At 41.0% G+C, this 20,836-nt stretch overlaps 2 protein-coding genes across 2 annotated transcripts in view; both read right to left on the reverse strand.

Annotated features, from left to right (window-relative positions):
* The window catches only part of LOC146577976 (alpha-2-macroglobulin-like), a 49,014-nt gene that overhangs the window by 14,205 nt on the left and 13,973 nt on the right, over positions 1-20,836 (reverse strand). The window contains exons 13-15 of the mRNA XM_085256122.1: positions 1,414-1,477; positions 1,174-1,319; positions 631-780 (exon numbers count right to left, since the gene is read on the reverse strand). Coding sequence (XP_085112248.1) covers positions 631-780; positions 1,174-1,319; positions 1,414-1,477 — 360 coding nt within the window. The remainder of the gene's footprint in view (positions 1-630; positions 781-1,173; positions 1,320-1,413; positions 1,478-20,836) is intronic.
* LOC146577977 (uncharacterized) lies at positions 4,461-12,930 on the reverse strand. The gene is made up of 6 exons (XM_085256124.1): positions 8,682-12,930; positions 8,458-8,558; positions 7,925-8,045; positions 6,682-7,229; positions 6,249-6,432; positions 4,461-5,984 (listed from the first exon to the last, which is right to left on the reverse strand). Exons 1-6 carry the CDS (start codon positions 9,057-9,059, stop codon positions 5,724-5,726), a joined length of 1,593 nt encoding a protein of 530 aa, XP_085112250.1. The 5' UTR covers positions 9,060-12,930; the 3' UTR covers positions 4,461-5,723.

The raw sequence follows: 20,836 nt of genomic DNA on the forward strand, positions 1-20,836 counted from the left end.
CTGTTCACCAAATCTTACAGAAGTTCTACAATTTTACTATAAACACCACATCGTTCTTAGTGACTTATATGGCTACAGTAAGTGTTCTCCATTTGAAGCTGTAGCTCCTTAAACTCACTAAGTCTCACTTTTTCCAGGTTTTGCTGTACGTTTAACATCAACAAATACTCGCGTATTTGAGCAGTTTTGATGCAAAGTTAAATTCTTCTCAAGTAAAGCAGACAGTGACTGGCAGGTGATGCACTTGTTTGCATGGTTGAATTATTTGCTAAAAAAGTCATGATCCTGGATTTATCTCCATGCTGAAATATTAATTTGCTCAAAAGGAATTAATTTTATAAGATTAAAATATTGCAACCACATGAGCAACAAGCATGGTACTTACTTACTCGCTAGAAAGACTGTCATCACAGACACATGCATTTGTAACCTTGTATTTTTTATACCAGTTTGCTTTAAGACAAACTCAGCATTTGACTGTTTAAAACAGTTGAATGTACGACTGCCCAAAGAATACTTATCAGGACACAAGTACCAGAGCGAAGGCATGAGCTGCTGGTAACTCACGACACTACGGGCTCTGGAAATAAGGGATGTGTCCACCTCACTGGTGTTAATATCAGCAGTTACCTTATCTGCATCCAGAGTCTTCCCAGGCTCCTTGATGAGAACGCTCTTGTCGATGGCGCTCACACCACACAGAGAACGTGGCAGGGCCGTCACCTGCATGTTGGTCTCTTCACCTGGGACGGCTGAAGACGGTGAAAACTCCACTGACACCTGACACACACAAAACACCCATAGAAGTTTAGTGACTGTGATAACTCCCCACTCACTGCTGGCTAAATGAGCTGCTTCACTGTGGTGAGTGACAAATCATGAGTCCCATGTGATGGCTGTAGCCCACGTTGGACACTGTATGAACACTGTGTCAGTGTTAGATAGGTAGGACTTGCATCATCATTGAAAAAGTGCTTGTATAAATGGGAGTGAGCGGGTCATGAGGTCATATAAAGAAGCAATTTGAGTCCCCAGGTAGAGTAGAAACAGCTGTGCAACAACCAGTCCACAACAACCAGTATATGCTAGAAATCCTGGAGATGACTTTGATTTGAACGACATGGCATGACTGCAGACACCAAACACACAGCACACCTCTAGAATTACACTCACCTTGTTGCTGAAGCATTTGTCAGTAGAGAAGTCAGCACTGTGGGCAATTACATCCTCACTTGGCAGGACGGCATAAGCCACAACCTGGAACTCTGGAGCCATCTCAGGAGACACTCTGACTTTAAAGGACACCTGGCCCTCATTCACTGAAACACAGGTCCAAACATGCATCCACAGATCAACAAAACAGACCAACGTCAATGCTTGGCTGTGGCATTTGTGGAAATATGGGAATTTTACCTGATCTATCTTGCACTTGAATCCGTGTTTGTCCTTGCATGGTGACAGCTCCTCTGGACAACACCTGGAAGACAGAAATCATTTAAAAACTAGAATGAACTAGCACTGATATCTGTGGACATCACTACCAGTGAAAGGTTTTGACACACCTTCTCATTCAGTGTTTTTTTTTTTTATTGTAATGCTTTCTACATTGTAGATGCACACTGAAGCAAAGAAAAATATATAAATAACTCTACACTCAAAAAAGTCAACTAAGGCCGTTGTTTGATTAATTCAATAGACATTTGTCTATTTAACATGAACATATTGAGTTTAGGTTTTTAAATCATTATCAGTTGTTGGTTTAACATAAAATAACAAAAAGTTTAATGAACTAGATTTGCATTCTTCAGTTCAATTAAATGTAATTATTTTAAATCAACAACTCTAAAACCGATGCCTAGTGCGCATGCTCAAACTTCCCAAAAGTGAAGAGGCGGGAACGCGGAGAAATTATATGTGTTCAGTGGACTGCCATTTCCCTCTGCGGAATCTTCCACAATACAGGTAAGTAATAAATAACTCAAAATATCTTAGTCAAACGAAGTTGTTCTGTCCATTAATTGTTTAACAATGTTTTTAATTCCAAATGTGTAAGTTGTCATTAGACAGCGGGAGTGGAGCAAATACAGTGAAAATCTGGTATTAGACGGTGCCAATCGGTACCGTCTAATACCTGATTTATAATCCGCTCTGGGTATATTTATACTATTATTAGCATTTCCACTTCATTGTTTTTCTTTTTTTTACCCGTTTTTGCAGTTAGTCTTATAGTGTTTTTAGCGGTTATTGATATGTTTAATTCAATATTTAACACGTTTGTAATTCACTTTCAAAGTAAATGAAGTTAGCTAAAGCTAGTATGGTTGTCTCATTGAACTTCTACCTAGCTCTGTTAGCATTCACTTTGGTTTTAAATGACGGTTATTGCAAGACATGGTCTTTGTTCACTTTTTTTATTATCATTTGCATTTTTTCTTTCTTTCTTTCTCTCTCCTTTTATTTTAAGCATTCGGCCTCTCACAGTAATGCAAGTTAAACTAGCATGCGCGATTTGCTAAATATTAGCTGTGTCCAAATTCAGGGGCTGCATCCTTCGAATTGACTTGATCGCTAGTGCATGGGGAAAAGAGCATAAACACGAGGTCAGAGGAAAAGGCAATGGCGGATAGTTATGAAAATTGCCTGTCGGACCTTTACCGCAACTACCAGCATCTTTATTGCATAGTGTGAAACACTGCTATTACATTTGGCAACAGATTGGATATTTATGTCATTGGCATCGGTGAGCCACTGTCAATATGTGACATATTGAAATCGCGTTTGAATTCGCGCTTGTTTTTTGCTTTCACTTTGCAATCGCCCGACCTGTGTATAGAGAGCGACAGCACTGATCTGTGAGTGATGATAATTTGTGCACCAATTCCTCTGACATCGTCTTATCAATCGTTAGCTTACTATGCAAACATGACAAGTGAAATCTCCCGCAGCTTAAACATGTGAGAGGTTGATCGCGCAGAGAATCACTGAGCGTTATGTGAGTCCGTGTGTAAAAGCAGCAGGATATATATTTCAGTTCTGCTGAGCCAAATAAGACAGGTCAGGGTGAAGAAGTGACAGCCAAAGAAAAGCTTACCACAAAACGGAAAAGTTATGACAAATCAGACTATAAGGCAAAAAGAAAGTGCAGCTTTATGGTTTCATGGACAAAAGAATTTCTGTGGCTGCAACATGACGAGCTATATAACCGGGGCTGCACATAAGTGGTTCGCAGGTGCGCATTCGCTGTCAAAATAAAAATCGCACACAAGATAAGAAGTTGCAACGCGTGTTTGCATACATAAGATTTTCTGGAGGAGGACATATTTGTTTATAACTCTTAAATATGTCGAAGAAGCTCCTTTAAGCAATTACTTTGGTTTTCCTCCACCTCCAAACAAATGTCAGAAGGAGTCTGAACCACAAAAGAAGCACGTATTCTCGCAAAAGTGGTTGCAGGAGGTGAGCTGGCTTCAAACAAATGATGAACGCACAGATGTGGTGCAGAATGTGCCATGAAAATCCCACTCTAGCGGACAAAAACAGTGCCTTTTATATGGATGCAAACGTGCGTTGCAACTTCTTATCTGTTGCGCGTCTTTTATTTTGACAGCGAATGCGCACATGCGGACCACTTATGTGCACCCGTGTAAATAACATAATGTTCTGCCGGGTGTGTTGTTGGTTTTCCCTCGATTCCTGAGTCGACAAGCGCCTTTGTTACTGGGACCAGTAATTTTAAGAAAGGCCCCCATTAGAAATGGATTATTGCTCAGTCTGCAATATCTTTCCCAGAACAAACACCAATTGCAAATAATATACTAAAAATAAACCTGAAAAATCTGTTTAGAACAGCGTACTGTGTTGCAAAGAGTGAACTACCACTGGTGCAATTTAGTAGTCTTTGCAAACTTCAAAAAGCAAATGGCCTAGATCTTGGTTCCACTTGCCTCTTACTTGTGACTTTAGTGGAAATTTCAAATTCAGTATCTGACACAGACTGATTCATGTTCTACACAGACAGCACTGATGTGTGCATGGTCTTCTAAAAGCAGCTTTAGTCAGCTTAGATGTGAAGTGAGTGAAATATACAGTTGCGTTTTTAATCAATGTATTTGTTCTCTATTGCAGATTGAGAAGGAGTTTCTGCGAATCACCACAAAGCCTCTGCTATCTACTTTCTTTGCCGAGCTTGACCAATACGCGCCACGCTTAATGGAAATCTTTCTGACCAAAGGAGGGACACGTGGAAAGAAAATAAGAGGTCTCATGCTTGCCATCTCCAAGGTTTGTATTAGGAATCTGGGAGTTAAAATAGAGGCAAATCTTAAACTTGAAAGCCAGGTCAGAGCTGCTGTAAGATCTAGCTTTTTTCATTTGAGGGAATTAGCCAAAATAAAGCCTATCTTATCGAAAAAGCATTTTCAGACAGTAATCCATGCCTTTGTTACTTCTAGGCTGGATTATTGTAACGCACTTTATTTTGGGGTTAGTGATGCGTCCATTAGGCGCCTGCAGGTTGTGCAAAATGCTGCAGCACGTCTTTTAACTGGAACAAAAAAGTTTGAGCACATTACCCCTATTTTAATTTCACTCCACTGGCTACCTGTACATTTTAGGATTGTTTTTAAAATTCTCTTATTTGCTTTTAAATCTCTTAATGGCCTGGCCCCCCCCTACCTCTCGGAGCTACTACAACCATATACACCTGCCCGTTCCCTTAGGTCCGCCAATCAGCAACTCCTTAAGGTACCGAAAACTAAGTATAAACTTAAAGGTGATCGTGCTTTTGCTGTAGCTGCTCCAAAGTTGTGGAATGATCTGCCCTTGCATGTTAGGCAGGCCTCTTCTCTCTCTGAATTTAAAAGTCTTCTTAAAACATATTTATTCGCTGAAGCCTTTGGCATTGATTAGAGGGGTTGACTCAATTTGTTTTAACATGTTTCAATTTATTGTATCTATTTATTTTATTGTATCTCATTTTAATTTTCTTTACGTATGCTATTAACATGTACAGCACTTTGTGAAACTCTGGTTTTATGTTAAAGTGCTTTAGAAATAAAGTTGGTATGGTATGGTATGGTAGGATTGAGTAGACTTTGTCATAGGCAGCAAAAATAACTTTTATTTGGAGATGAAGTTGTCAATTTTGTTTCGGCTTAACAAGTGGTACATGCCAGGTTCTAACCTAAAGAATAATTATGCAAGTTAACTGATTACCCTAGCTTTAAGAAAAACAGACTGGTTTTGGCTCATATTATCTCCTCCTCCTCTCCAGCATGACAACATCCATACCAGACGAGCATGCATCTTGAAGTCTTTGTGCATCCACCTAAACGAAGACGTTAATAGAAGTTAATAAAGGAATACTTGGTGAGCCATTGTGACAGCATGTTGTCTGTAACATTCTCATACAATCTATTTTGTTTATTTGTTTAAAAGTCTAATCTTGTAAATAAACCACCAATGTATTATTATGCTGCCTCAATAGCATTTAATCATTGTGTAGTGTTACACAACACTTAAATGACACAATTAAATGTACAATAAAATTAAATGACAATTTGTGCTCTAATGCTACGTCAGAGCAAATACAATAGCCAGAACTCATAATGACTACCATCAGGTCATAACAATATTCAAAATGTCATTATGTTGTCGTCCTTTTATCACATTACACATGTATGTTTGTAACTTGCTGTCCCAGTATTTCTGGGAGTATACTGTTTCTAAAAAAAACACTCAACTTTAGGAATCGCATCATCCCAAAACTCAAGGTCAGGCAAAATCCTTTCAACAAATATGTCATTGCGGTTCCACACAACAAAGTCACAGTACTCTGCATTTGCAATGTGAAGCTGTGCCTGAATTTGGTAATAGTAGTCATGAGTTGGGTCCAGTGTGACATTATCCCCGTCACTGATGAGGCAGAAGCCCTTCTCCCCAGCACGCATGCGCAGGTTGACCGCATCTTTCTGAGAGTGTGGGCACTAAAATCACAGTGATGAGAACAACAATCAAGATTTATCTGATGAAACAGTGAAGAAGCAAAGATGATGGGTGTGGTCTGTGTTATCATAATCTCTCATTGCCCAAAACAAATGTCTATTTGACACAGACAATAAAGCCTCATCTTATCTTAATTGAACAATAGATTAGAAATTAGAAAAGGTATTTCCTGCATTTTTACTCAGTTCACTGATTCTTATGGAAAGATGTCACACCTATGGCCTTGACTACAACAGAGTCAATACCTTAATCTCGCAGATGCCAGTTCCATGACAGTCACAAGTGACTATCCCATCAGGGGAGGACCCCATGTATGGCCACTTGGGGTTCAGCCAGAGACCGCTGTCCATACATGAGAAGCCTGCATGCTCCTGGCTCATAAGCTTCTCATATGCTCCTCTGGCTTGTGCTTCATGTTTGCATCCATAACTATAAACAGTACACATGCCAAACATGAAAAGGAAATTATTACTTAGTATTGGATGTGTAAAACAGTAAAGTGATGTATTATACAATATGCCATTACCCTAAACTATACTTAGTTCTTACCCTGTATAACCCTAGCCGTATAAGCCTATAACTAACCTCCATCTTCATAACACTTTTTTAGTTACAGTTATGGACAGTTTCATACCCCAAATCTTAACTCTGCCTTACCCTACATCAAACCCTAAATACCTTGTAGCAGCTGTGGTGAACCTATATGCCTCTGGATAGCATATGGCCTTGATCAAGCTCTTTGATGGTTGCTGGGGGTTGGTCTTAAGAACTTGTTTCAGCTTAGAGGCAGTTACGCGTCCAGCTCTTTGCCTAAACCAAATACTGCTTGCACTCTGACTTCGAGTCGCCCTCTCTACAGCCTGGACTTGGGACAGGGTGAGTTCTTCAAGCTGGAAGTCCAGGCATAGCTCTTCAAGGTCTTTGGGGGGGAGCTGCAGTGTCTCTGGTGTTCTGTACTCAGGCACAGTTTTAGGAAGCATGCTAGACTGGGGGACAAATTCTTTGTGGTAAGGTTCCCTAGACATCAGTGCTGCACTCCTTGGACAGTTTTTGCTTAAACTCTCAAAAAACCTACAGTATGTCTCTGAATCTCTCTGCACTCTTGGGCATGGAAGTGATTTCCCAACCTTTTGTGTACTTGTGCAGCCATCAATGGAACACTCAAGCTTTCGTTTTTTTGACTTTGCTGAAGAGAAGTCAATCAGAGTTACTGGGCAAGCAGGAATCTGGAAAAATTAAGCCAAAGAAGATCATTAAAATTTAAAAAGCTCTTTTCCAAAACGCTATATATTCGTTTCCAAAAATATTCGAAATTGAACAGTGATGGCAGTGGAGTGAGTATGTGTGTTTTAGGCTGGGTATAGTGGTTGGTTGGCAGTGAAGTGTGTGTGTGTATGTTGGGTGGGGATGGAGGTGCCATGTGCTGGGTATAAAAGGAGTGGAAAGTAAGCAGTTCCATGTTGATGAAAATGTGGTGTGAGGAGTTGTGAGTATTGAGGAATGCATGAGAAATGTGAATATATAAAGTGCTGCAGTCAGGTGTGTGTGTGCGCAGAAAACAAGTGCTAGGGTGTTGAGGCATGCATGAGAAGGGTGTGATATACAGTATACGGTTCTGCAGTCATGGTTATGTTAGTCATGAAAAAGGAAATGGCTTTTAAATGCTGTTATAGCGTTTTGGAATAGAACTCTTCATTTATTAAAGTACTGCCTTTTGTCTGACCCCTCACCTGCAACCTGCCCGGCTTGATAAGATCTACCAGGAGCTTGAAGCCCCCGCCGGTATAGCCTACAGGGTCATTGAGGCACTCAAGCTTCCCCACCACGACAAGGTAGCAGTATTGGGGAAGATATTTTATCCTACTGTCACATGAAGTCCCAATATAACATTCTTTATCCTACATTTTGCTTTTTGGCTTACCTTTTTAACATGAGATGGCATCAGCCACTTGCACTGCTCTGATGTGCATGTCGCTCTCATTTTCACCCCAGCTTCAACTGCAAAAAGAACAGCTCCAACGTGCGAGCATGATTCTGATAGTCTGGAAATAGAGCACATAATCTTTTTAACATGAAATGCAATATTTACAGTACATTTTGATGATGCATAGCTTACTAATACTAATGTGCAATGGCACTTTATTTGAAGTAACATGTTTATTCATTAACTCTTTCTCAACAGCCTATAGAGAAATCATTATCTAGGTGATGACATGACTGAATAGTTCTACCCTCTATCTGAAAAATGCATCTGAGTGTCATGAGGGATCTAAGGCAATCACACAAATTCTTAGCTGATGAATTCTTAGCTAAAAGAAAACACTCTCTCCCCACTACTACTGAAGTACACCTGCAAAATGCTAGCAGTGCCCTATGCGTATATGTGTGTGTGTGTGTGTGTGTGTATGTGTGTGTTCTCATTGCAATAACATCCTACTTAATTAGGCTACTAACCCTGCCATACAATTGCAATGAGCTGCAATCACTTCTCCATCCTCCTTTGCAATTACCCAAGTCTTCAGAGGTGTCTCGTTAGACCGCTGAGAATGGTTTACCTTGAAACAAACAACTGTCACTCTAACGAAGTCCTAAGGATGTGGCATGTTTGTTGATGTTAAAGCCGCTACCGCTAACTGTTAGCGTGTTTAAGATAAAGCAATATAAGAACAAACACTCACCCTTGCAAACACCAAACTGTATCCATCACGGAGACGTTTTGTTCCAAGGTTGTGGACCCACCCGCTGACAAAAAAATTGTACGCCTCCAGACTCTTGAAAGCTTTCATTTGCTGCCTAGTGTAGTAAGAAGTCTGGAGGACCAAGTAGTTGGTGATATCCACAGCCTCGATAGTAGGCAAATCCTTTACTTCTGTGGTGTATTCGGACATTTTCAAAGAATACGGATCACGTCCGATATATTTTTTAACTATCTGTTTATATCTCTCCCGAGAAACGGGGTCTAAAGTTGCACAATAGCTGCTCTCCTGACTCTCCACAGTGTCCTCCATGTTTACTTCCGCCCTCCACTCAAAAATCGCGCTGCCTCCGCACGTCATCAGAACCACGTGACCGCAACCCAACTATTGGGGAAAGGATGTCTTGAATACCAAACAGTATTAAGCGTTGCAATAAAGAATTTCTGGAATTTGGTATTGGAAGGAAAGAAATTTATGCCTAGTTAAACTTGATACACAAACATACAATGCATTTAACATGCATCAAGACAATATTGCTTTTGAATCTGTACTTGGATTAAAACAAGTCCTGTTGTTTTTTTCATTGCTATGGTCATCAGTATTTGTAAATAGAAATGTCTATGAACTTTGAGCTGTTTAGTACTAACACTTCTATACCTGCTTTATTTTAGCAGCTGAGTTAGCCTTTTCTCGAGTCCTGTCCCCCTAAGTTACTCTTGCTACGTCCGACAAACAAATGGTTTCCTCTGCGCACCAATGGGTACCCGAATGTGCAAGCAGACATGCTTCATAATGTTCGGTACATTTACCTGGGAATGGGGCCATACACACTGTTTAATCCATTCACGTTGTTTTTGACTTTGTGAATGGAAAGAACACAACTCCTCCAGACACAATCTCTCGGCGTATCGGTGGGCACACCGCTTCTCCATCTTGCTTGAGGTTAATGTTTGTCAGACACAGTAACGGTTGCTATAATGTGTAATTGGACAATGGCCCTTTCGGGGGAGGGGCCGGTGAGAGGTCAATTATGCCACCTCTTTTGACATGAGAGGTGTATTTTATAATTTATGTATTGGAGTAATTACTAACAACTACTTTAGTGGTGTAATTTTCTGTTTATTACTTTGACTACTTGGATTTTATGAACAGCATAGAAACAGTTGTTTAAACAATCTCTTAAATTTTACTTTGTTGTCTTATACTTTTTCATGTAGGATACGGACAGCGAGGCAAAAAGCTGCATGGAGCAAACTGTGATGGGGGTGTACGTCATCCAGAAGGAGGGTGCTGAACCTGAAGATGACCCAGAGGACGTTGGTGTCCTGATTGAGGGTGTGGAGGCTAACACTGATTTGGGTAACATTGCACAAGCATGTGCTCTGTTGTTTGGACTCATATACTGTTTGAACCTGAGCTACCCACCAGAACTTAAATGCACCTTTGAAGTCCTCCAGAAGATACTTTTAAATCTTGATGGACAAAAGCTGTCTTCAAAGGTACAGTTTCTGAAAAACAAGCTTATGGGGTGAGAGCACTTGAAAATGACTGATAGGTCTTGAATGGTTCATTGGTGCAATGGTGATTTCCAATATATAATGTTAATATTTGAGTTGTTTATATTTTTTTCTTTCATTTAAATTTTTTTTTTTTTAAGTTTTTGGATTCTCTCTGTTGGGCAATTCACCTTTTATACAGCACTGCAGATGATTTTTGTTTGTCCTTATATAGATGGCTCAAAATGGATCAGAAGTACTGACAGAAGTACTATGTTGTGTTTATGTATCAAGGTCCTGTAAAGTTTAAGACCACTGCCACCTGTTAAGTTCACTGTATTATTGTGTCCATTTTGCTTGCTAGCATGTTTTAAAACACAGCAAAACTATATTGCTAGCTGTGGAGGACTGCAACCAAAATTAAAAAAATAAATACATAAATATAAAAATTGGTCAAACTAATAATTATTTCAATGAGATACACCAAACAAATATAGATTTTCATCACCTATGGAATTTTTTGTTGTTGTTGTATTGCCCCCAAAATATTTCTAATTATTTTATTTTATTTTTCCAAATTCACACAATTCTATTTTGTCACATGTTTTAACTTGCCAAGTGGGAGATGTATTTTTATCTTTTAGTTTAATTTTTTAGAATGCAGTCGATATATTGAGCAAATTTTGCATCTGTTTTTAGTTGTGGAAGCTTTGGTTCCAACATATTACCTATGTAAATAAGTATTCTAACGTTTTACCTTTTGAAGTGGCATAATGCTTGCAGGTGTACAAAAATGGTAAGCTTTTATATTGTCCACTAAATCCAGTTAATAAAGATAATGTTATCATAATCTGATTGTGACTTTTTTTTGTAAAGTAGTGGGTTTCTAAATGTGTAACAAATGTAAACAAATCTAATTGAAATAATTTGGTTGAAATGAGTGAAATCATTGCCCTGATTAACAAAGTAGTTGTTGAAACAACAAGATTTAATTCTGTTTTCCTAAACTTTTTAAATTGTGTAGAATGAATTAAAACAAATTTCACTCTACATACTTAAATAAATCACTTCAAATCAATGTAAGTATAGCTATAAAAATTGGGTCTGTAACTTATCTTTAAACAGTTTAATTACTAAGAGCTGTTATTTCACTCCTTTGCTTTTAAGGTGCTCCGATGCTTTTAAGGTCTGAAGACAATTTTCTACAAGCAACTTTTAAAATTCATAAGATATCAGAATTTCAGCCACAAAACTGCACCAATTTACGCTCAAAAGTTTGGACACATACTTATTTTATGGTTTTTCCATATTTTCATGACTCTAAAACATAAAACATATTTACACTCAAAAAAATCTGTTGTTGGATGAACACAATTTAATCATGGCACCCTTTTTGCACACAATTTAACCAAGTGCTGTTCGAAGGGTTTTGAAAAGTATTTTTGTATTTTGGTATTTTGTCTTTACTCTGATTACAATGCTAAGTTAGCTTACTCCACCCATCTCCTAATAATACAGTTAAATTACAATTCAAAATACCCAAAAGGTCTTTTCTTAACATGCAGTTTGTCTCATATGTTTTTAAAAGATCCTGCGGGTGCCCACAACTTACACCAACATTATTATTTTTTTCTACTTTTTTAATTTTTAATTTCCTGTGATTATATGCTAAAAATCTGAACAATTTTATGTTGAGTCCTGGAAAAATGTTATTATAAAATGGTACATATCATTGCTTCTTTCTGCATGGTTATTTATTGAACATGCCAATCTTGTTTATTATCTTGACTAACTTGGGTGTGACCACTATCTGGTAATTGAACATTTGGAATTCTACCAACGCGGGAGACCACGTCCTATTGTGGCCACATTCGGCCACTTTAAACAAAAGCAGGGAATTAAAAGGAACGGACTTCAGTGTGAACGACCAGTTCCCCAAAGAGATCCTGGAACGACGCAGGGTCCTCTTCCCAATCCGACGCGGCTTCATCCAGAAGGGCTCCCGCGCTGTCATCGCTGTGGACCGGCTGTACGTGGATGGACAGCTCCACCGCGACCCCAACATCACTCCGTGGCTGTATTAACCTCACACCAGATAAGAATCCGCTACACCCTTTCCCTATCCACTCACACTAACTTGCATTAACTTAACATTAACATCTGTTTAACTTACCAGTATCAAATTGCATCTTAAGTGTGATATGATAGCAGAATTAACACCGTCACTCTCCGTCAACGGTTTGATTGGAATGTTTTCGGGGTTTGTTTGTTTTTTCTTCTCTCTTTTCCCCCCTCTTGTTTTTATGCTGCTCACCCTTGTCCTTGGTTTCTTTCTTTATTTCTTTCACTGCTTCGATTACCTGCTTCCACACTAGGGCTGGGTATCGTCACTGATTTCTAGAATCGATTCAATTCCGATTCACAAGGTCCCGAATCGATTCGATCCACGATTCGATTTAATTCGATTCTATTCAATTTGAATCTGGGAAATTTTGACAGAAATATTATAATTCAGATCAGTACATTTACATATTTTTGTATCAATAAAAAGGAAGCTGACACACGCAAGACTTTATCACAGGTGTGAGCGTCACAGCAGAGGCCTTTGTGTCAAAGTAGCTGAAGATAAAACACAGAAAAACATGAAGGAGATTTTCCTGTTCTGGGATTTTATAAAAATATTCTGCAGTACATCAAAAACGAAAGAAAACCATTAATCAACACATGAACATTACCTCTGATGTTACAGCGGTTTTATTAGAGACACGGCTAAGCATTTTGAATAATTTTAAAAAGTTTAAATTTGTTCAGTATTGAACGGCAGAAATGAGGTTTTCTTTTCGGAAGTATATAAAACGAAAAAAAAAAAAAAAGTCGGCCGACAGCCTGTAAACAACGGTAGTCTTGTGCGTAACAAGTAAGCGAATAATGAAGAAAACAGATTTTTAGATGGGAAACTGTTCTTGAAGTACAGAGAGAGAGAGAGAGCGAGAGAGAGAGACAGACAGAGAGGGAGGGAGAGAGAGAGAGCTGTGCATCTTGGACGAAGCAAAACAGTAAAAGTGAATCATGACGATGTTTATGTGAAGCGTTTGGATCTTCTTTTGCTGCTGGTTCGGTCAATATTGTTTGGAGAGAGATCAAACTAACAGCTTTAGAATCAGCGCATAAAGGGCGTGAACACAAAGCACGGACCCGCCCACAGATCAGAATCAGCGAGCTGTCGGCTTTCAGCCCCGACCGTGAGAAAGGCGACATCTAACTGATTCTGATCCGCGGGTCGCGCTGTGTGTCTAAGTCTATGTGCAGAATCCCTGTACCTGCTCTCATTTACTGTCTTAGTTTGGTGGTTGTTGAAATTTTGTGAGATGTCACCAGAGATTCTGGCATTTCGGGCAAAATAAATTTATATTAAAAAATCGATTCAGGATTTTAATGAATCGATTTTACGTTATCCAAGCCAGAATCGATTTTAATCGATGAAGCGATTATAAAAACCCACCCCTATTCCACACTCATCCACAAACAACATCCTTTATTTCCACACATACGCACCATGCGCTCAACGGCAGCACATTCACTTCAGTCAGACAGCGCACACAGTCGTTTAGGATACACACACTTAAGCCAAGCCTACACATATTAGTAAATATGCAAACACATAGTCAGACTCAGGGAGCATCTCGCCACACATTTTTTCTCTCTCTCCTTCGTGTGTGTTTAGTTAGTTAGTTTGTTTGCTTGTTTTAATCAATTTTAAATCATGCTTTTTATTTGTTTTTGTTTCTAATGTCTCTGTAAAGCACTTTGAATCACCTTGTTGTTGAATTATGCTATACAAATAAATTTGCCTTGCCTTGCCTTGCCTTTATTTATGAACAAGTGACATATTCTCTCCACCTGTCTAAGCGACACACACAGCATACATCCCTAGTTATACACAAACATCTATGGGTACACTGAGGTTCATTACATGGAATATAAATGGAGCTGGCTCCAGAGAAAAGAGATTAAAAATATTTAACCAACTCAAAAAACTACAGGCAGATGTTGTCCTATTACAAGAGACCCACAGACCTCTTAGAGGTTTGAATGGACTTAAAACACCTGAGTTTCCTAATGTGTTCTCAGCTTGTTATAATTCTAGACAAAGGGGAGCAGCAATTTTAATACATAAAAATATTAATTTCACAGTACTCGATACAGTTATAGATCCAGAGGGTAGATTCTTAATCATTAAACTATCTATACGTGATAAAAAGCTATGTATTGCAAGTGTATATGGTCCAAATGTTGATGATCCCTCATTCTTTCACGGTTTTTTCAGTGCACTCTCTGAACACTTAGATGGCACACTTGTTCTTGGAGGTGACCTCAACCTTGGACTAAATGAAGACATGGATAGGCTCAATACAGCGGGAACTCAGCGTAATTGGCAGTCCACAAATATAATCAAACAGTATATGAGCGACTTTGGTCTTTGCGATGCATGGCGCTCCCTTCACCCCACCAGTAAGGCATATTCTTTTTTCTCACATGTCCATCACTCCTACTCTCGTCTGGATTATTTTTTGGTCAGCAGCTCACTGCTGAACGACATTTCAGACACTGAGATTCATCCTATAGCTGTCAGCGATCATGGTCCTGTATCTTTAACACTAATGCACAAGAATAATACTACACCAAGAAAAAACTGGAGATTTAATATATCACTACTTAAAGATGAAGACTTTATTAAATATTTTAAAAAAGAGTGGACTTCATATTTGGACTATAATGACACTCCCGAAACATCAGCTTCTGTTCTATGGGAAGCAGGGAAAGCTGTGATGAGAGGTAAAATAATTTCTTTCTCATCACATAAAAAGAAAAAAGAAAACAAAAATACTCAGGAATTAGAAAAAACATCAAATCACTAGAAGAAGCCTACGAGTCCCACCAAGATCAGGAAACATTGAAGAAAATACGCAAAACAAAACTAGAATTACACTCAACAAAAATATAAGCGCAACACCTTTGTTACTGCTCCCATTCCCCATGGGATGGACGTAGAGACCTAAAATTCATTCCAGATACACAATATAACCATCCCTCCCAAACAGTGGTCACAAATCAGTCCAAATGTGTGGTAGTGGGCACATCTGCTATATTGAGATAATCCATCCCACCTCACAGGTGTGCCACATCAGGATGCTGATCTGACATCATGAGTAGTGCACAGGTGTACCTCAGACTGCCCACAACAAAAGGCCACCCTGGAATGTGCAGTTTTGTCTCACAGCAAAATGCCACAGATGCCACAAGCAATGAGGGAGCGTGCAATTGGCATGCTGACAGCAGGAATGTCAACCAGATCTGTCGCCCGTGCATTGAATGTTCATTTCTCAACCATAAGCCGTCTCCACAGGCGTTTCAGAGAATATGGCAGCACATCCAACCGGCCTCACAACCGCAGACCTCGTGTAACCACACCAGCCCAGGACCTCCACATCCAGCAGGTTCACCTCCAAGATCGTCTGAGACCAGCCACCCAGACAGCTGCTGGAACAATTGGTTTGCACAACCAAACAATTTCTGCACAAACTGTCAGAAACCGTCTCAGGGACGCTCAACTGCATGCCCGTCGTCCTCATCGGGGTCTTGACCTGACTCCAGCTCGTCGCCGTAACAGACTTGTGTGGGCAAATGCTCACATTCGATGGCGTCTGGCACGTTGGAGAGGTGTGCGCTTCACGGATGAATCATGGTTCACATTGTTCAGGGCAGATGGCAGCTGAGAATGTCCCAGTTCTTGCATGGCCAGCATACTCACCGGACATGTCACCCATTGAGCATGTTCGGGATATGCTTGACCGGCGTATACGACAGCGTGTACCAGTTCCCACAAATATCCAACAACCTCGCACAGCCATTGAAGTGGAGTGGACCAACATTCCACAGGCCACAATTGACAATCTGATAGACTCCATGCGACGATGTGTTGCACTGCATGAGGCAAATGGTGGTCACACCAGATGCTGACCGGTTCTGGGTCCCCAGACCCCCAATAGCGCAAAAAACTGCACATTCCAGGGTGGCCTTTTGTTGTGGGCAGTCTGAGGTACACCTGTGCACTACTCATGATGTCAGATCAGCATCCTGATGTGGCACACCTGTGAGGTGGGATGGATTATCTCAATATGGCAGATGTGCCCACTACCACACATTTGGACTGATTTGTGACCACTGTTTTGGAGGGATGGTTATATTGTGTATCTGGAATGAGTTTTAGGTCTCTACGTCCATCCCATGGGGAATGGGAGCAGTAACAAAGGTGTTGCGTTTATATTTTTGTTGAGTGTAAATGAGATATTTGGTAAAAAAACAAAATTCTTAGTACAAAGACTACGCTTACAAAATTATGAACATGGTAATAAATCCAGTCAATTTCTAGCAAACCAGCTAAAAATAAATAAAGAAAAAACAACTATATGTGCTGCTAAAGATTTATCTGGGAACACAATATATGAACCGATACAAATAAACAACATTTTCAGGGATTTCTATAAAACGTTGTATTCACCACAAATAAACCCATCTAAAAAAGAAATTGATCAGTTTTTGGACAACATAACTCTTCCAAAATTATTAGACACTCAAGCAATGGCACTGGATTCACCACTGACACCAGGTGAACTCCAGGAAGCCCTGATAAGTATGCCCAATAATAAGGCTCCAGGTCCAGACGGCTTTCCTGCAGAATTCTACAAAGAATTCTGGTCGATTCTAGCACCAGTTTTCTACAGAACGTTGTTGGAAATCAAAGAAAAGGGCAGACTTCCATCAAATATGAATTCTGCAAACATTAATCTCCTGCTAAAACCAGGCAAAGACCCTGTATATCCCTCAAGCTATTGTCCAATATCCCTTATAAATGTAGACCTTAAAATAATCTGCAAAGCTCTCTCAAAGAGACTAAAGAAAATAACCCCCCTCTTAATTCATCCTGACCAAACTGGTTTCATAAAAGGTAGGCACTCATCAACAAATACACCTAGATTACTTAATTTGATAGACTACTCATACAGTAAAAACATCGAAACTACAATATTTTCTTTAGATGCAGAAAAAGCATTTGACAGAGTTAACTGGAAATTTCTATTTGCAACTTTACTTTTTGGATCCTCTTTCATTAACTGGTTAAAAATATTATATAATTCCCCAACAGCTTGTGTTAGAACAAATGACCAGACATCCTCCAGCTTCTGTCTCTTGAGGGGCACCAGGTAGGGATGCCCACTCTCCCCTTCACTGTTTGCAATTTTTATTGAACCACTAGCAGCAGCAATCAGACAGAATTCAGTAATTAAGGGCATAAAATGCAAGAACGTGGAACATAAAATCAGCCTTTATGCGGATGATGTGTTACTCTTTCTCCAAAATTCACAAACCAATATCTCTGGGGTGATTGAATTGATAAACTCTTTTGCAAGAATATCAGATTACTCAATTAACTGGTCTAAATCTACAGTCCTACCGATTAATTGCTCCCTCCATAATTCCTCTTCTACACCATTGCAATCGAGAAATATAAAATATTTAGGTATTAATGTTTCTCCCAAGCTTGCAGATCTAACTAAATTAAACCATATCCCACTTTTAAAGAAGGTAGAAGGTGATCTGGCTAGGTGGAAATGTCTACCCATATCACTCATGGGAAGGGTTGCCGCTATAAAAATGATGGTCTTACCAAAAATAAATTATTTATTCTCAATGATCCCAACTAAACCGCCACAAGATTGGTTCAGATCTCTAGATTCATGTATGTCCAAATTCCTTTGGAAAAATAAACCCCCACGTATAAGCTTAAAAACACTACAAAAGACAAGGATAAAGGAGGATTAGAACTACCTAACTTTCAGCACTACTTCTTAGCCAACAGGCTTCAGTTTATCTCAGGATGGCTAAAACATACCCTCTTAGATGAACCTTGGCTAGATGTAGAACAAGCACTTTGCAATAATCTAGAGATCTCAGACCTACCATTTATCAGCTCAAACATCCAACGACATGAATGCTTCAAAAGCGTCAGCATCAGCTCTTCTCTGACAGCATGGTGGGAGTTTCTAAAATTGGCGGAGTCTTCATTAATCCCATGCAAACGTACCCCTATCTGGAACAACCCTGACATATTACAAAACAATAATATGATAAACTTTCCAGATTGGAGTGATAAAGGAATCAAATATTTAGAACATATATTAGAAAGAGCTGAATTTATTTCATTTGACAGACTAGTTACACAATATGGGATCAACAAGAAAAGATTTTTAGAATATCAACAAATTAAATCCATAGTAAAAAAGAAATTTAAACCGGGTCAAGTTGAACTACAAACACCACCAAATGTGGTTCAATTTCTTACTCTTAAAACCCCCAAATTACTATCCAAAATATACAGAATGCTTTCTAAAACAGATGAATCAATATCACTTCCTATTGCAAAATGGGAAGCGGATTTATCAGTTAACTTAGACCTAAACTTCTGGTCTCAGCTTTGCTTAAAAAACTTTCATTTAATTAGAAATCCCAGTCTTCAATTAATTCAATACAAAATATTACATAGAGTGCACTATACAGGTCATCGGATGTTCAAGATGGGCTTTACGTCTACCAACAACTGCTCACACTGCCAAACCAATTCACCGGACAATTATATCCACGCTCTTTGGTTCTGTCCACCAGTTCAGAAGTTTTGGCGCGAGATATGTGAAGACTTATCGAAGTGTCTGAAATGTAACATTCCAACTTCCCCCTTAGTGTGTTTGTTGGGCAGCTTAGATAATGTCACTTCAGAAAAGAATATCGCCCATATGGTTTTCACTGCCCTATGCATAGCCAAGAAAACAGTCCTCATGAACTGGAAAAATAAAAATAATCTTAATTCTAACCAATATAGAAATTATCTATTAGATTACATTAGTCTTGATACAGCCTCTGCCACCACATCAGATCAATTGCTCTGGGCTCCTTTGATCAGCTCCATCACCTAGTGGGGGTGGGGGGGTCATAGTTTGGTCCCACCTTCGCTGTTTTTATTGGTTGTGGTTGTGATTGGTGTGGGGGTAGGGACAGGCTTAGGGCGTCGGGGGGTTCCCCGGGAGCATCTTCCTTGAGGGGCTCAACCCGGGGTAGCGGTCATGTCTGGTTAGGGGCTCTGTTGGCTCTCAGGTGACTGTTTCCTCATGGCTGCGTGCAGCGGGGCTAGGGGAGGGTCTGTGCTGACGGACGTGGGTTACTGACCTGGTAGCCTGGCTGCCCCTGGGTGGGTTCGGGACAGGCGTGAGGTTCTGGGGGCGCTCCGTCTCTGGGCTGGGGCCCTGGCTGGGCCTTGGGGGCTTGGGTCCTGGTTGGTATGTTGCTGGGGTTGTGGGCGGGTGGGTGTATGGGGGCCCGGCCCTGGAGCAGGGTGCCGCCAGTGCATCGAGCCACCTGGGGGGTCTTCAACTGGTGGGGGAGGTTGATAGACCTTGCAGGAGCTCTCCTCTCTTCAGGAACTCACTCTGCAGGAGGGGGAGATACAGGAGGGGTGGAGGAAGATCTCAGCCTGGGCGTCTATTGTCTTGTGTAGTCTGGAAGATGAGTGGATGACGGGGTGGGTGCAGTTTTCTCTGTGGTGGGGTCGGGTGGGCTGTCCCGGGCAGTGCTGCTGTTCTGAGCCCCAGTCCGGATGGGCCTAGGCCCCCTTTCCCTGGCGGGTTGCGGAGTATGGGGGTGCCTACTGGGGTCAGCGGGGGAGCTGGCCCCAGGGAGGGGTCACTTGCCCCTCCCTTCCTTCCCTCCCCATCTCCAGCTGCCTCCCTCTTCCCGCGCCACCACAACCACCCACACGTGCAGGGCCTTGGAGTAGGGGTATGTCACCAGGGTGCAGGGGGGGCTACCCCCCCTCTGTCCCCTTCTGGCTGCCTCTGCCTCAATTTTATCTCACAACTTAGACATTCACATTACTCACACTCTCATTACACATACATATAGGATCTTGGGGGTGGGCACGCTACATGGAATCCAAATTACCATCAGGGTGTACACCTCACCCCTGGCGTCGTTGCCCACCTCTCAATTTTAAATACACGTAGACATTGAGGGCTAGCAGGAGGGACTATGCGCTTACCTGCTGCTCTCTGGCAGGTAGCTCCATGCCCTCCTGGGTTTTAAAGGCACCTTAGAACACACATGCATCAACACTACAATGAGCGGGTGGAGGGAGGTTTGGAGTCTTCTCTCACCCCCGTTCTCTGCGACCTGCTGGAGCGGGGGGCGTTGGTGGTTCTTTGTGTCCGGGGATGGGCGCCCAGGTACACACCGGCTCACTCCTTGGCGGCCGCTTATCGGGGCCTGGAGCCTGGGGCTCGCTCGGGCCACTTCGGGGGTGGGGTGCCCTCGGTTTCTCGGCCTGGGGCTCGGTCACTCTGGCACAGCTGGCTGCCGGCGGAGCTCACGGGCGCGTCACTGCAACCCCCCTGGCTTCTGCTCCGCGGCTGCTGAGTGACCCCTCATCTGGGACTCTCCTCAGCTCTTTCTGGGACAGTGGCGCGGCTGCCCCTCTGTTGGTCTTCCTTGGTCTCTTGTGTTCTGAGGGCCTGTGGATGTCTGGAGTTTTGA

This window comes from Mchenga conophoros, linkage group LG3 (genome assembly GCF_057382185.1).
Source record: "Mchenga conophoros isolate Kocher_MC1m ecotype Shallow Benthic linkage group LG3, M_conophoros_male_GT1.1, whole genome shotgun sequence".
NCBI lineage: Eukaryota > Metazoa > Chordata > Actinopteri > Cichliformes > Cichlidae > Mchenga > Mchenga conophoros.

What these genes read in the sequence shown, in the direction of transcription:
- LOC146577977 (XM_085256124.1), bottom strand. Translation starts at nt 9,059, where the DNA reads ATGACGTGCGGAGGCAGCGCGATTTTTGAGTGGAGGGCGGAAGTAAAC. An exon ending in ACAGTTTGGTGTTTGCAAGG is followed by an intron (nt 8,559 to 8,681) that starts GTGAGTGTTTGT and finishes GTTTGTTTCAAG; the next exon opens with GTAAACCATTCTCAGCGGTC. An exon ending in TGCCATCTCATGTTAAAAAG is followed by an intron (nt 7,230 to 7,924) that starts GTAAGCCAAAAA and finishes TAATTTTTCCAG; the next exon opens with ATTCCTGCTTGCCCAGTAAC.